Consider the following 14949-nt stretch of genomic DNA (forward strand, 5'->3'; position numbering starts at 1 on the left):
TTTCAAGCAGACAGGCGGGGTTCAGAGCAACGAAAATAATGATTGCGTTTAATAGTAAAGTAGATTATCTCTAGGAAGGTGGCTCGTGAATCTCATACGAAGCCAAGTGGGTGGAATAACTTTGAAATCTCATACGGAGAATATGTGTTTTTTACAGCCGAAAGTATGGGCATGATTTTTATATTAGAAAACAAAGTAGAGAATTTTGCTTTATGTTTCTTGGCGTTGAAGGAGACGTCAAAGTGGGAGCACGAGCAGGGTATACGTTTTCCTCCAGCAGAAACGGAAAATCAACCCCCTCCTCCGTTCCCCACTCCACTCCACCACAATGGCGTCGCCGGCGGCTCCGCCCTGCAGCCCCGACGCCTCGCCGGCCATGGAGGCGCAGGCGGCCCTCCCGGACCACCTGACGGAGGACATCCTCCTCCGCCTCACCACGGCCGCCGACCTCGCCCGCGCCTCCATGGCCGGGCCCTCCCTCCGCCGCATCATCGCCGTCCACTCCTTCCTCCGTCGCTTCCGCGCCCTCCACCCGCCGCCCCTCCTGGGCGTACTCTCCGACCCCTTCCTCCCAGCCCAGCCGCCCCACCCCTCCGCCGCCGCCGCCCGAACCCTCGCCGGCACCGACTTCTCCTGCTCCTTCCTCCCCTCCCGCGAGCAGCCCTGGATTCTCCACGACTTCCGTGACGGCCGCGCCCTCCTCTGCACCGCCACCGACCACCACTGCCTGGCGAGGGACGTCGCCGTGTGCGACCCGCTGCGCCGGCGCTACCTCCTGCTACCCCCCGTCCCCCGCCTGCCCGATCTGGTCTTTTGCCTGGATCCTTTCCTTGCTCCCGCCGGCGGGGACGAGGGCGCTGATGACACTGCTGCGGGCGCTCCCTCAAGATTCAAAGTCATGTGCTTGGCCCAGTACCAGGCCCGCTTGGTCCTCTACGTCCACTCTTCGTCAGGTCCCCATGCCGGACAATGGCGCGCCGTCGCATTTGATGGCTGGACCGCTCTCCTCGCAGGAGTCAGTGTCCATGTGCTATCCGCTGTTACGGTCGGAAAGCGCTACTACGCGCACGGGTGCTTCTGTTGGGCGGTATGTGCGATGGACAAGTTGCTCATGCTCGACACGGCCACCACGGAGTTCTCAACCGTCGACCTTCCGTCTGATCTCATGAATCACGAGCTGGCCTTTGTGGAAGCAAGCCAAGGGAGGCTTGGGATGTTCGCTCTCAGCCAAACTCCCACACACCGCGTGCCTCGCCTCCGGTATTCCATTTTGGTTAGCACTGGGGACGACGACCCAGGGCAGTGGCAAAAGAAAAAGGTGGTCAAATTGTCCCATGATCACCGCTATCGGATCATTGGTGTAGCTGGGGGGTACCTGCTCCTGTATGTGGTTACAGATGACCCGGAACCGTACCATCCGGATAAAGTGCCGGACCCGGGCTGCTGCTTTTCACTGAATCTTCACACTATGGATCTTGAGCGCTTCTCTCGGAATAGTGACATAATGCCATTGCAGGACCAACTGTATTCGGGCTTCCCGCCATACTTGTCTCCACCAACCATTTGAAACGGTAAGCTTGCTCCTAGTTTTTGCCTCTATTGTTCATATGCAGTATAGAGGGTCGACGTTGCTATATGATGCAAGTATTTGTTAGTTAGTTTGGTGGTACTGTGCTCTGTCATTCTGCTAATCTTAGCAAACAGTCCTAACTACAGAGGGGCTGTCCAGGTTATGTCCTGTCCATTGTATTGCTAATTTTTTTAAGTCAGTCTTACAGTGTTAGTATTGATCTTCTGAAGGCCCAAATGAATTTCCGTCAGTATAATATATGAACCTATCCCGTTGAGTATCTGAAATTATATATTTTCGTTGCGTCTGATTAGCTAGAGTGGTTGGTTTCTGACCACATACTGTTATCATCATTGTAGGGCTTAATCTGCTGGGTAGAGGACCAATTGACTCCATTTGGATTGTTGGTGACTTGATCCATCTGATATCATATAAGGCAGTGCCAAGCCCGGTAATTGACGGAGTGCCTACCAGCAGCAGCAGCAGCAGCAGCCGTGATTAAGTTGCTTGGTTCCTCTTGATTTGGTGGACTGGATGGAACCATGTGTGTATATATGTATGCACATTGTGTTAACTTGTATGTCTCATTTCATCTTGACGCTCGGTAATGCACTACATTGTACTCATGGACCACATCAGGGAGAAGAAATCTTCATTCTTTCTCCTTTTTGCGGGCAAGGAGGCCTCTTCCTTCGCCTGCGCCTATTGCTATTGATAAGAATGCGAAGTTTATAGACTGGACCACATGAGTAACGAGTTGGAGTAAATGTTGATTCTAAAGAAATACAGAGCTTCTTTTTGCTACACGGACTAGTTGGTTTCCGATCACAAACCATCATTGGATTGCATATGGCACTTATTTTGCGCCCGGCGAGAAAAGATGGATGACACACACACACACACACACACACACACACACACACACACACTTGCCTGTTCTCCATGTGTCTTTGTTTCATTCGTGGCCTTATGTCTTCAAACAATCTCTTCTTGATATGTTGGATTTGATTAATTAGAGAAGGTCATGTTTGGGACTGCTCCACCCCACCAAAATCAGCTCCATCAAAATTGGTTTATGACACTAGTTATTTGCTCCTCTTGTTGTTTGCTGGACAAGGCTGCTATCTGGGAGCACATCTAGGTGAAGTGAAAAATTGTAGATCAGATGTTCTCTTTTGAGTAATCTAGTAACCCCTTATACATATTTTTCTTTGTTAAACTGGTCACTACTCGCTGCAGATTCAGTTGTAGCAAGTAAAAGTGGCAATCTGCTAGTTGTTTACTGTGCAGCGAGCAATCGATTCTGAAACAGTTCTTCCAGAAACTGAAAAGGAAAGATGGAATAGGTTCTGGGCTGGCTTATGTAACCACGTGTATAGTTTGCATTTTGTATTTGGTGTCGATCTTACAGTGTTTGTATTGATCTTTGGTAAGCATCATTACGGAATTCATGTGAACTTTTTAACTATGTATTGGCCGACATTCATGTGAACCTTTTAACTATCTATCAGCGCCGTGGATATTTAGGGCAAACTTTAAATTGTATATCGGTTGCATTAGTTGACATCATTTACGTGCTTTTATGTGAGTTGTGATATTGTTAACACTGAAACCATGTATATTTCGCAAAAAGAAAAAAAACGCTCCAACCAAATATGTATTGGTGGACATTCGCGTGAACCTTTTAATTATCTATGCGGTGTTTTCTTCAATCCAGTGTATGTATATTCGTGTGCACGACACTCGAACCAGACGTACATGGGGTTCATGTGTAATATAGTGTTTCTTTAAAAAAGGTACAAACCTTGGGGGTAAAACAATTGCTCAAGGGGCACCAATGCTGGGCTGTCAAAACATGATCCATTAGAAAAACTAGGGGCACGATTGACTTTTCTCGGCGAATTTTCTCATTCTTGATACAAGAGCGTTTAGATCACTAAAGTAGTGATCTAAACGCTCTTATGTATATTAGTTTACGGAGGGAGTATCAAACAAACAAATAATCCGCCAATCACAGACTGGAACTTGTGTGTTGCAACTTCAGAAACTAATTCTGAGATCTTTCTAATTCATATCCAAACCTCATCTGCAAGTCATGACTTGCATAATTAATTCAGACAGAGAGAGGGAAATGGTCAGTTTGACATGTTATAAGCTCTCATCGAGTACAATTACCAGGTCAGGGTCAGTGATCACAGCAACACACCAAAAAAAGTGAGCGTGCACTAACCTCGGTCCAGTAACACAAGCATTATCAGTAGACAGTCGGGAATTCGCCGTGCTAAGGCCCGCATAGGCCCAGCATCAAAATAGCAATCGCCGCCGATGAAGAGTAGGCGTAGATCAAAAGGATACAATTTGAAGAGACACGAACGATGATGCTAGACGCACCACCGGAATGGGGGCTAGGCAGGAAAAACATTATTCCATGCTTGCACTCACTGTCTATTAATTTTAATGCATGTTCATGACTGTTGTCGCTCTCTCAGTTGGTCGCTTCCCAGTCTTTTGCTAGCCTTCACATGTACTAAGCGGGAATACTGCTTGTGCATCCAAAGTCCATAAACCCCAAAGTTATTTCATATGAGTCCACCATACCTTCCTATATACGGTATCTACCTGTCGTTCCAAGTAAATTTGTATGTGCCAAACTCCAAACCTTCAAATGAAATTCTATTTTGTATGCTCGAACAGCTCATGTATCAACTAGGGATGTCTGTATCTTCCATGCTAGGCGGGTTATTCTCAAGAGGAGTGGATTCCGCTCCTCATTTACGAGAAAATGGCTGGTCACCGGGATGCCCAGTCCCATGCTCAAATCAAATCAAAATAATTAAACAAAACTCTCCCATGATTGTTGTTAGTTGGAGGCATCCGTTGTTTCGGGCAAGCCATGGATTGATGCTTGTTGGTGGACGGGGAGTATAAAACTTTACCATTCTGTTTGGGAACCGCCTATAATGTGTGTAGCATGGAAGATATCAAGATCTCATAGTTATTATGTTGACAGTGAAAGTATACCGCTCAAAATGCTATTATCTCTGTTTTAAAAATCAAGCTCTGGCACCTCTGCAAATCCCTGCTTCCCTCTGCGAAGGGCCTATTTATTTACTTTTATGTTGAGTCATCACCCTCTTATTAAAAAGCACCCGCGGGAGGGCACCGCTGTCATTTGCATGCATTACTATTAATTTATATTGGGTATGACTATGACTGGATCTCTTTTACCATGAATTACAATGTTTAGTCAGTCCTTGATCTTTAAAGGTGTTCTGCATTTATGATTTGCGGTCTCAGAAAGGGATAGCGAGATACCATCTTGTTATATCATATTATGATTGTTTTGAGAAAGTGTTGTCATCTGAGTTTTATTATTATTGCTCGCTACCTGATTATGCCATTGATATGAGTAAACATGAGACCTAAGTGTTATTGTGAATGTGGTTAGTCATAATCTTTGCTGAAAACTTGAATGCTAGCTTTACATATTTACAACAACAAGAGCAAACAGAGTTTGTAAAAGTTTTTGTTTATCACTTTCAGTTTATCAACTGAATTGCTTGAAGACAAGTAAAGGTTTAAGCTTGGGGGAGTTGATACGTCTCCGTCGTATCTACTTTTCCAAACACTTTTGCCCTTGTTTTGGACTCTAACTTGCATGATTTAAATGAAACTAACCCGGACTGATGCTATTTTTAGCAGAACTGCCATGGTGTTATTTTTGTGCAGAAATAAAAGTTCTCGAAATGACCTGCAAATCCACGGAGACACTTTTCAGAATTAATAAAAAATACTGGTGAAAGAATTAACGTCAGGGGGCCTACACCCTGGTCACGAGGGTGGGGGTGCGCCCCCTACCCTAGGGCGTGCCCCCCTGCCTCGTGCCCCCCCTGGACGTCCACCGACCTCAACTCCAACTCCATATATTTGCTTTCATGGAGAAAAAAATAAGTGAAGAAGGGTTCATCGCGTTTTATACGGAGCCGCCGCCAAGCCCTAACACCTCTCGGGAGGGCTGATCTGGAGTCCGTTCAGGGCTCCGGGGAGGGGAATCCGTCGCCGTCGTCATCATCAACCATCCTCCATCACCAATTTCATGATGTTCACCGTCGTGCATGAGTAACTCCATCATAGGCTTGCTGGACGGTGATGGGTTGGATGAGATTTACCATGTAATTAAGTTAGTTTTGTTAGGGTTTGATCCCTAGTATACACTATGTTCTGAGATTGATGTTGCTATGACTTTGTTATGCTTAATACTTGTCACTAGGGCCCGAGTGCCATGATTTCAGATCTGAACCTATTATGTTTCCATGAATATATGTGAGTTCTTGATCCTATCTTGCAAGTCTACAGTCACCTATTATGTGTTATGATCCGTTAACCCCGAAGTGACAATAATCGGGATACTTACCGGTGATGACCGTAGTTTGAGGAGTTCATGTATTCACTAAGTGTTAATGCTTTGGTCCGGTTCTCTATTAGAAGGAAGCCTTAATATCCCTTAGTTTCCATTAGGACCCCGCTGCCACGGGAGGGTAGGACAAAAGATGTCATACAAGTTCTTTTCTATAAGCACGTATACCTATATTCAGAATACATGCCTACATTACATTGATGAACTGGAGCTAGTTCTGTGTCACCCTATGTTATAACTATTACACGAGGAATCGCATCCGACATAATTATCCATCACTGATCCAATGCCTACGAGCTTTTCACATATTCTGCTTTGCTTAGTTACTTTGCTGTTGCCACTGTTACCATTACTACAAAACTGCTACTGTTACTTTTGCTACTATTACCGTTACTTCCATACTAGTTTGCTACTAAATACCTTGCTGCAGATACTAAGTTATCCAGGTGTGGTTGAATTAACAACTCAATTGCTAATACTTGAGAATATTCTTTGGCTCCCCTTGTGTCGAATCAATAAATTTGGGTTGAATACTCTACCCTCGAAAACTGTTGTGATCCCGAATACTTGCGGGTTATCATATATCGACTGGGTACCCGAGCTTAAAGGAAGATGGCACCCCATTTGACTAGAAGGAATTTGCCTCCTTTGTGAAGGACATACGCCCCCTGGCTAGCCTGATTGCTAATGATACAGACCTGTCCAAATATCAACCGGCTTATGACTTGGAAAATCAGAAAATTCCAACACCGTCTTATAAAGTGCATGACTTGATCCCCCCAATCCGTAAACACACTTTCGCTCATGAAGTTGACCCGGAAGAGCTCATTGATGATGAGGTTGAATTCCAAGCTTTAAGTGGCATTGACTGGTCATCACCAACCTTCCAGGAAGTAGAACAGGACACGGAGAGGGATGATCCAGAAGCGTCAGGCCATCAGAGCCAAGGAGATTGAGCCGCGGGGCAGTTCATATTGATAATCTGCGTAAAAACGGTGAATCATTTGGTCTCCTTGAATCATGTAATAGAGTAGCCATAACTTTGCTCTATCGTGCCATCGTGCACGTTTATGTTATGCTCAATGCTGTTAAGCCGCCACTTGGTAATATATTTTGAAAAAAGTGTCAAGAGAAACCCGAAAACACTGTTTCAAAAAATCTTAAATCAAAAAGAGAGAAAACACGAGGCTCTGATTCGAACACGATCAGTAAGCCGGACCAAAAGGGTTAATGGCTATGATTCGAATACGATCAGGAAGCCCCCATGTGGTTTGTGGCATTGCGCCGATCAAAAGGGTACCGACAGCTATGATTCGAATACAATCAAGAAGCCCCCTAGTGACCATAGGTTTTGGCATTGCGCCGATCAAGAGGGTACCGACAGCTATGTTCTCTTTGGTGAATACACCTATGTTTGAACAGGAAAGCCCCCAGATGACCTTGAAGTTTTGGCATTGCGCCGATCAAGAGGGTACCGACAGCTATGTTCTCTTTTGTGAATACACCTATGTTTGAACAGGAAGCCCCCAAATGACCTTGAAGTTTTTGACGACTCTGATTCGAATACGATCAGTAAGCCGGACCAAAAGAGGTTAAGCTATGATTCGAATACGATCAAGCCCCCAAATGATCAAATTGTTTGAATGGCTATGATTCGAATACGATCAGCAAGCCGTGCCAAAGGGGTTAAGCCATGATTCGAATACAATCCAGCCCCCAATGGTCTAAATGTTTAACGACTCTGATTTGAATATGATCAGTAAGTCGGACCAAAAGGGATTAAGCTATGATTCGAATATGATCAAGCCCCCAAGTGATCAAAAGGTTTGAACAGCTATGATTGGAATACGACTAAGAAGCCGTGCCAAAGGGGTTAAGCCATGATTCGAATACGATCAAGCCCCCAATGGTCATGGAATTATGATGAAGAAGACTCGTTATTGAAGATGAAAATGACAGAGGTCCTGCTTTATTATAATCATCATAATATATACATCGTCAAAATATGTACATCATAAGAGCCAGCGGCTCAAGTATAGTAAGGCTGAAGATGAGCAATATTCCACGGCCGGCGGGTCTCCTCCTCTGACTTACGTGAGTCTTTGTGCTCTCGAATATCGATAAGGTAGTACGACCCATTGTTCAAGTTCTTGCTGACCACAAAGGGCTCTTCCCAAGGCGGGGATAACTTATGCGCATCACTTTGATCCTGCATGAGCCGGAGCACCAAATCACCTTCTTGAAAGGTTCTTGACTTAACCCGGCAGCTGTGGTAACGACGCAGATCTTGTTGATAAATTGCCGAGCGGGATGCCGCAAGGTCGCGCTTCTCATCTAACAGGTCAAGGGCATCCTAACGTGCTTGTTCATTAGCGGCTTCAACATAAGCCGCCGCGCGGGGCGAATCATGATGGATGTCACTAGAAAGAACTGCCTCTGCTCCGTAAACCATAAAGAAAGGCGTGTAACCCATAGATCTGTTGGGGGTAGTATTGATACTCCATAGCAATGAAGGTAACTCCTCCACCCAACAACCCAGCGTCCGTTGCAAAGGAACCATAAGCCGGGGCTTGATGCCTCTCAAAATTTCTTGATTGGCTCTTTCAGCTTGACCATTGGACTGGGGCTGAGATACTGATGAAACGTCAAGTTGAATATGCTCACGTTGACAAACCTCCTCCATGGAACCCTTGGACAGATTAGTGCCATTGTTAGTTATAATGGTGTGAGGAAAACCAAAGCGAAAAATCACCTTTTTCAGGAATTGAACCGCCGTGGCTGCGTCACACTTACTGACTGGCTCTGTCTCAACCCATTTTGTGAATTTATCAACCGCCACCAAAAGGTGGATCTTTTTATCCTTGGACCTTTTAAAAGGCCCAACCATATCAAGCCCCCAGACTGCAAACGGCCAAGTGATTGATATCATCCTCAATTCTTGAGCCGGCACATGAGCTCGCCATGAGAATTTCTGACAACCGTCACATTTACTGACCAAATCCTCTGCATCAGCATTAGCCGTCAGCCAATAAAATCCATGGCGAAAAGCTTTGGCCACAAGGGACTTTGAACCGGCATGATGACCACAGTCCCCTTCATGAATCTGACGAAGAATCTCACGGCCTTCCTCAGGAGAGACGCAATGTTGAAATGCCCCAGTGACACTGCGATGGTGTAACTCGCCATTGGCAATTGTCATTGACTTAGACCGCAGGGTTATGTGCCTGTCCAAAGTTTCATCCTCACGTAACTTGCCCAGGCCATATAAGCCAAATAGGGTACTATCCAATCTGGGATAGGGTGAAGAGCCGCCACTAATTGTGCCTCCGGGTCAGGAACAGCCAGATCCTCTTCTGTAGGCAATTTAACAGAAGGGTTATGCAAAACATCCAAGAAAATGTTAGGTGGCACCGGCTTACGCTGAGACCCTAATCAGCTTAAGGCATCAGCTGCCTCATTCTTCCTGCAATCAATGTGCTCCACTTGATAACCCTTGAAGTGGCCAGCAGTAGCATCAAGTTCGCGGCGATAAGCCACCATCAGCGGATCCTTAGAATCCCACTTGCCTGAGACTTGTTGAGCCACCAAGTCCGAGTCGCCGAAACATCTCACCCGGCTTAAGTTCATCTCCTTAGCCATCCGAAGACCATGGAGAAAGGCTTCATACTCAGCTGCATTATTAGTACAGGGAAACATCAATCTGAGAACATAACAAAATTTGTCACCTCGAGGGGAAGCTAAGACCACTCCAGCCCCCGAGCCCTCCAATTGCCTGGACCCATCAAAGTGAGACCAATATGTGTTATCTGGCTTCTCTTCAGGCATCTGCAGTTCTGTCCAGTCATTGATGAAATCCACCAGCGCCTGAGACTTGATAGCGGTGTGAGGCACGTACTTCAAACCATGAGGTCCAAGCTCAATGGCCCACCTAGCTACTCGCCCTATGGCTTCTCTGTTTTGAATAATATCTCCCAAAGGAGCAGAACTAACCACAGTGATAAGATGACCCAGGAAATACTGCTTAAGCTTCCGACTGGCCATGAACAACCCATAAACAAGCTTCTTCCAATGTGGATATCTCTGCTTGGACTCAATGAGCACTTCATTGATATAATAAACTGGTCATTGAACCGGATATTCCTTGCCTCCTTCCTTCCGTTCCACCACAACAGCTACACTGACAGCCCGGGCATTAGCAGCCACATACAATAACAACGGCTCCTTATCAATAGGAGCAGCAAGGACTAGCGGCTCAGCTAGCTGCTTCTTCAAAGCTTCAAACACGTCGTTAGCAGCATCACTCCAGACGAAATCATCTGTTTTCTTCATCATCTGATATAGTGGTATGGCCTTCTCACCCAACCGGCTTAAGGCAGCAATACGACCCGACAGACGCTGAACATCATTGATACACGCCGGCTTTGCCAAAGAGGTAATGGCCTTGATCTTCTCCGGGTTAGCCTCAATGCCTATGTTAGAAACCAGAAATCCCAAAAGCTTGTCTGCTGGCACACCAAAGACACCTTGGTCGGTTTAAGCATCATATTGTAGACCCGGAGATTGTCAAAGGTCTCCTTCAATCTATCAAAGTTTCCTTCTCTCTGGATTTCACCACAATATCATCCACATAAGCATGAACATTGCACCCAATCTGATTGTAAAGACAATTCTGCACACATTGCTGGTAAGTCGCCTGGGCACTCTTGAGCCCGAAAGGCATAGACACATAGCAGAAGGCTCCAAAGGGAGTAATAAAAGTTGTTTTCTCCTGGTACTTAACTGTCATCTTGATCTGATGATAACCAGAATAAGCATCCAGAAAACTCAAACGCTCACAACCCGCCATAGCATCAATGATTTGATCAATACGAGGGAGAGCAAAAGGATCAGCCGGACAAGCCTTGTTTAAGTCCGTGTAATCCACACACATACGCCACGTGTCATTCTTCTTAAGCACCAGCACCGGATTAGCCAACCGCTCAGGGTGAAAAACTTCAACGATGAACCCAGCCGCTAACAGCCGGGCCACCTCTTCGCCAATGGCCTTACGCCTCTCCTCGTTGAAGCGACGAAGAAATTGCTTGACCGGCTTAAATTCCAGATCAATGTTGAGAGTGTGCTCAGCGAGTTCCCTCAGTACACCCGGCATGTCAGAAGGTTTCCATGTAAAGATATCTCGGTTCTCACGGATGAACTCGATGAGCGCGCTTTCCTATTTAGGATCCAGATTAGCACTGATACTGAACTGCTTGGATGAATCACCAGGAACAAAGTCAACGAGCTTAGTATCATCAGCCGATTTAAACTTCAGCACCGGATCATGCTTTGTAGTTGGTTTCTTCAAAGATGTCATATCCGCCGGGTCAACATTATCCCTTCAGTTAGTGAATAATTGTTTTGGGGCAATTAAATATTTTATTAAATGTTGGATGCCATTTGTTGATTAGTTAATGAATAATTATAACATGTTGAACATTTTTAATTCACTGCTTTATGAAACTATAATTTGTTTGTCATTTGAATTTGTATTTGAACTAAGTTTGAAATAAGTGAGGTTAGGAAAATTTTAATCATGATGATTTAGCATCATTAACAGTGGTTTACTGTAGCTTAATTATCGGGGTGTCATAAATCTCCTCCACTACAAGAAATCTGTTTCAAGCAGACAGGCAATCGTTCGTTGCCTGAAACGGAGTGCGAGAGGGGTTCATAGCAACGGAAATAATTATTGTGTTTAATACTAAAATAGATTATCTCTAGGAAGGTGGCTCGTGAATCTCATACGAAGCCAATTGGATGGAATAACTTTGGAATCTCACACGGAGAATATGTGTTTTTAACAGCCGAAAGAGTGCGTATGATTTTTATACTAGCAAAAAGAGCCCGTGCGTTGCAACGGGAGAGTAAATAACACATGTTCTTAACCCAGTAACCATGACTCAAGACCCTAATGCGTTCACGTCTTTTATTTTCACATGGCATCACATTTGTGTTGTTGATGGTGGTCTCGGTGCTCATACAACGAAAGCGTGTTTGAATGCGGTCAGTTCTAAGGCGTCTCTCTCGCGCACACTCGCTCGAAATAAAATGAGAAATATTTTTTTTCCGCGAGGTTTTTCACATGTGTGCATGCATGGTTATCGATGTTTTCTTTCCTCTTTATTAGTAAGAAAGAAAAAAAGATTGTACATTATAGATTAAGTTCACATCAAAACAATATTTAGAAATATATAACAGCTAAAAATAGCATCATATATAAATTCTACACATTTTTCTATTCAAGTACTATAATTTGATTTGTCATTTGAACTAAGTTTGAAATAAGTGAGGTTAGGAAAATTTTAATCATGATGATTTGGCATCATTAACAGTGGTTTACTATAGCTTAACTATCGGGGTGTCACAAATCTCCTCCACTGCAAGAAATCTGTTTCAAGCAGACAGGCGGGGTTCAGAGCAATGAAAATAATTATTGCGTTTAATAGTAAAGTAGATTATCTCTAGGAAGGTGGCTCGTGAATATCATACGAAGGCAAGTGGGTGGAATAACTTTGAAATCTCATACAGAGAATATGTGTTTTTTACAGCCGAAAGTGTGGGCATGATTTTTATATTAGAAAACAAAGTAGAGAATTTTGCTTTATGTTTCTTGACGTTGAAGGAGACGTCAAAGTGGGAGCACGAGCAGGGTATACGTTTTCCTCCAGCAGAAACGGAAAATCAATCCCCTCCTCCGTTCCCCACTCCACTCCACCACAATGGCGTCGCCGGCGGCTCCGCCCTGCAGCCCCGACGCCTCGCCGGCCATGGAGGCGCAGGCGGCCCTCCCGGACCACCTGACGGAGGACATCCTCCTCCGCCTCACCACGGCCGCCGACCTCGCCCGCGCCTCCATGGCCGGGCCCTCCCTCCGCCGCGTCGTCGCCGACCACTCCTTCCTCCGTCGCTTCCGCACCCTCCACCCGCCGCCTCTCCTGGGCGTACTCTCCGACCCCTTCCTCCCAGCCCAGCCGCCCCACCCCTCCGCCGCCGCCGCCCGAACCCTCGCCGGCACCGACTTCTCCTGCTCCTTCCTCCCCTCCCGCGACCAGCCCTGGATTCTCCATGACTTCCGCGACGGCCGCGCCCTCCTCTGCATCGCCCCTATCACCGACGACCACTGCCTGGTGAGGGACGTCGCCGTCTGCGACCCGCTGCACCGGCGCTACCTCCTGCTACCCCCCGTCCCCCAGGACCTGTCCGATCTGCTCTTTCACCTGGATCCTTTCCTTGCTCCCGCCGGCGGGGACGAGGGCGCTGATGACACTGCTGCTGGCGCTCCCTCAAGATTCAAAGTCATGTGCTTGGCCCAGTACCAGACCCGCTTGGTCCTCTACGTCCACTCTTCGTCAGGTCCCCATGCCGGACAATGGCGCGCCGTCGCATTTGATGGCTGGACCGCCCTCCTCGCAGGAGTCAGTGTCCATGTGCTGTCCGCTGTTACGGTCGGAAAGCGCTACTACGCGCACAGGTGCTTCTGTTGGGCGGTATGTGCGATGGACAAGTTGCTCATGCTCGACACGGCCACCACGGAGTTCTCCACCGTCGACCTTCCGTATGGTCTCATGAATCACAAGGTGGCCTTTGTGGAAGCAAGCCAAGGGAGGCTTGGGATGATCGCCCTCAGCCAAGTTCCCCCACACCGCGTGCCTCGCCTCCGGTATTCCATTTTGGTTAGCACTGGGGATGACAACCCAGGGCAGTGGCAAAAGAAAAAGGTGGTCAAATTGTCCCATGATCACTGCTATCAGATCATTGGTGTAGCTGGGGGGTACCTGCTCCTGTATGTGGTTACAGACGACCCGGAACCATTCCATCCGGATAAAGTGCCAGACCCGGGCTGCTGCTTCTCACTGAATCTTCGCACTATGGATCTTGAGCGCTTCTCTCAGAATAGTGACATAATGCCATTGCAGGACCAACTGTATTCGGGCTTCCCGCCATACTTGTCTCCACCAACTATTTGAAACGGTAAGCTTGCTCCTAGTTTTTGCCTCTATTGTTCATATGCAGTATAGAGGGTCGACGTTGCTATATGATGCAAGTATTTGTTAGTTAGTTTGGTGGTACTGTGCTCTGTCATTCTGCTAATCTTAGCAAACAGTCCTAACTACAGAGGGGCTGTCCAGGTTATGTCCTGTCCATTGTATTGCTATTTTTTTTAAGTCAGTCTTACAGTGTTAGTATTGATCTTCTGAAGGCCCAAATGAATTTCCGTCAGTATAATATATGAATGTATCCCGTTGAGTATCTGAAATTATATATTTTCGTTGCGTCTGATTAGCTAGAGTGGTTGGTTTCTGACCACATACTGTTATCATCATTGTAGGGCTTAATCTGCTGGGTAGAGGACCAATTGACTAGCAGCAGCAGCAGTGATTAAGTTGCTTGGTTCCTCTTGATTTGGTGGCTGGATGGAACCATGTGTGTGTATATGTATGCACATCGTGTTAACTTGTATGTTTCATTTCATCTTGACGCTCGGTAATGTACTACATTGTACTTGTATATTGGTGTGTATGACACTCAAACCATGTGTACATGGGTTCATGTGTAATATTATATTTTCTTTAAAAGGTACAAACCTTGGGGAAAAAAAACAATTGCTGAAGGGGCAAAAATGCTGGGCTGTCAAAACATGATCCACTAGAAAAACTAGGGGTACGATCGATTGACTTTTCTCGGCGAATTTTCTCATTCTTGAAGTTGAAGCTAACTGAAAGGAAAACAAGGTAAACTTGGATGTGGATCATTGCAAATAGTTGGTGCCATGTGAGAGGACAGAGGAAAGGAATATATATGCATCTCATCTTCCTTTAGACCACAGCTTGAGCAAGATTTGCCTTTGTGAAAATGGTGTATTTACCTGCTCTCTTACCTGTTGGAAGGGATTTCCTTGCCAGCCTCCATGCAAAGGTTTGAG

The 14949-nt window shown here is 46.0% G+C and overlaps 2 protein-coding genes across 2 annotated transcripts; both read left to right on the plus strand.

The window, feature by feature from the left end:
* Positions 1-305: 305 nt before the first annotated feature.
* LOC119335182 lies at positions 306-2314 on the plus strand. Its single transcript, XM_037607346.1, has 2 exons — positions 306-1571; positions 1930-2314. Exon 1 carries the CDS (start codon positions 329-331, stop codon positions 1565-1567), a length of 1239 nt encoding a protein of 412 aa, XP_037463243.1. The 5' UTR covers positions 306-328; the 3' UTR covers positions 1568-1571; positions 1930-2314.
* A 10393-nt stretch (positions 2315-12707) lies between these two features.
* Positions 12708-14602, plus strand: LOC119341272. Its single transcript, XM_037613155.1, has 2 exons — positions 12708-13997; positions 14356-14602. The coding sequence occupies exon 1, from the start codon at positions 12746-12748 to the stop codon at positions 13991-13993; it is 1248 nt and encodes a 415-aa protein (XP_037469052.1). The 5' UTR covers positions 12708-12745; the 3' UTR covers positions 13994-13997; positions 14356-14602.
* Positions 14603-14949: the final 347 nt, after the last annotated feature.

Source organism: Triticum dicoccoides, chromosome 7B, assembly GCF_002162155.2.
Source record: "Triticum dicoccoides isolate Atlit2015 ecotype Zavitan chromosome 7B, WEW_v2.0, whole genome shotgun sequence".
NCBI classification, from domain to species: domain Eukaryota; kingdom Viridiplantae; phylum Streptophyta; class Magnoliopsida; order Poales; family Poaceae; genus Triticum; species Triticum dicoccoides.

Bases quoted from the DNA above. Each gene is read 5' to 3' on its own strand.
- LOC119341272 (XM_037613155.1), top strand. From the start codon at position 12,746: ATGGCGTCGCCGGCGGCTCCGCCCTGCAGCCCCGACGCCTCGCCGGCC.
- LOC119335182 (XM_037607346.1), top strand. From the start codon at position 329: ATGGCGTCGCCGGCGGCTCCGCCCTGCAGCCCCGACGCCTCGCCGGCC.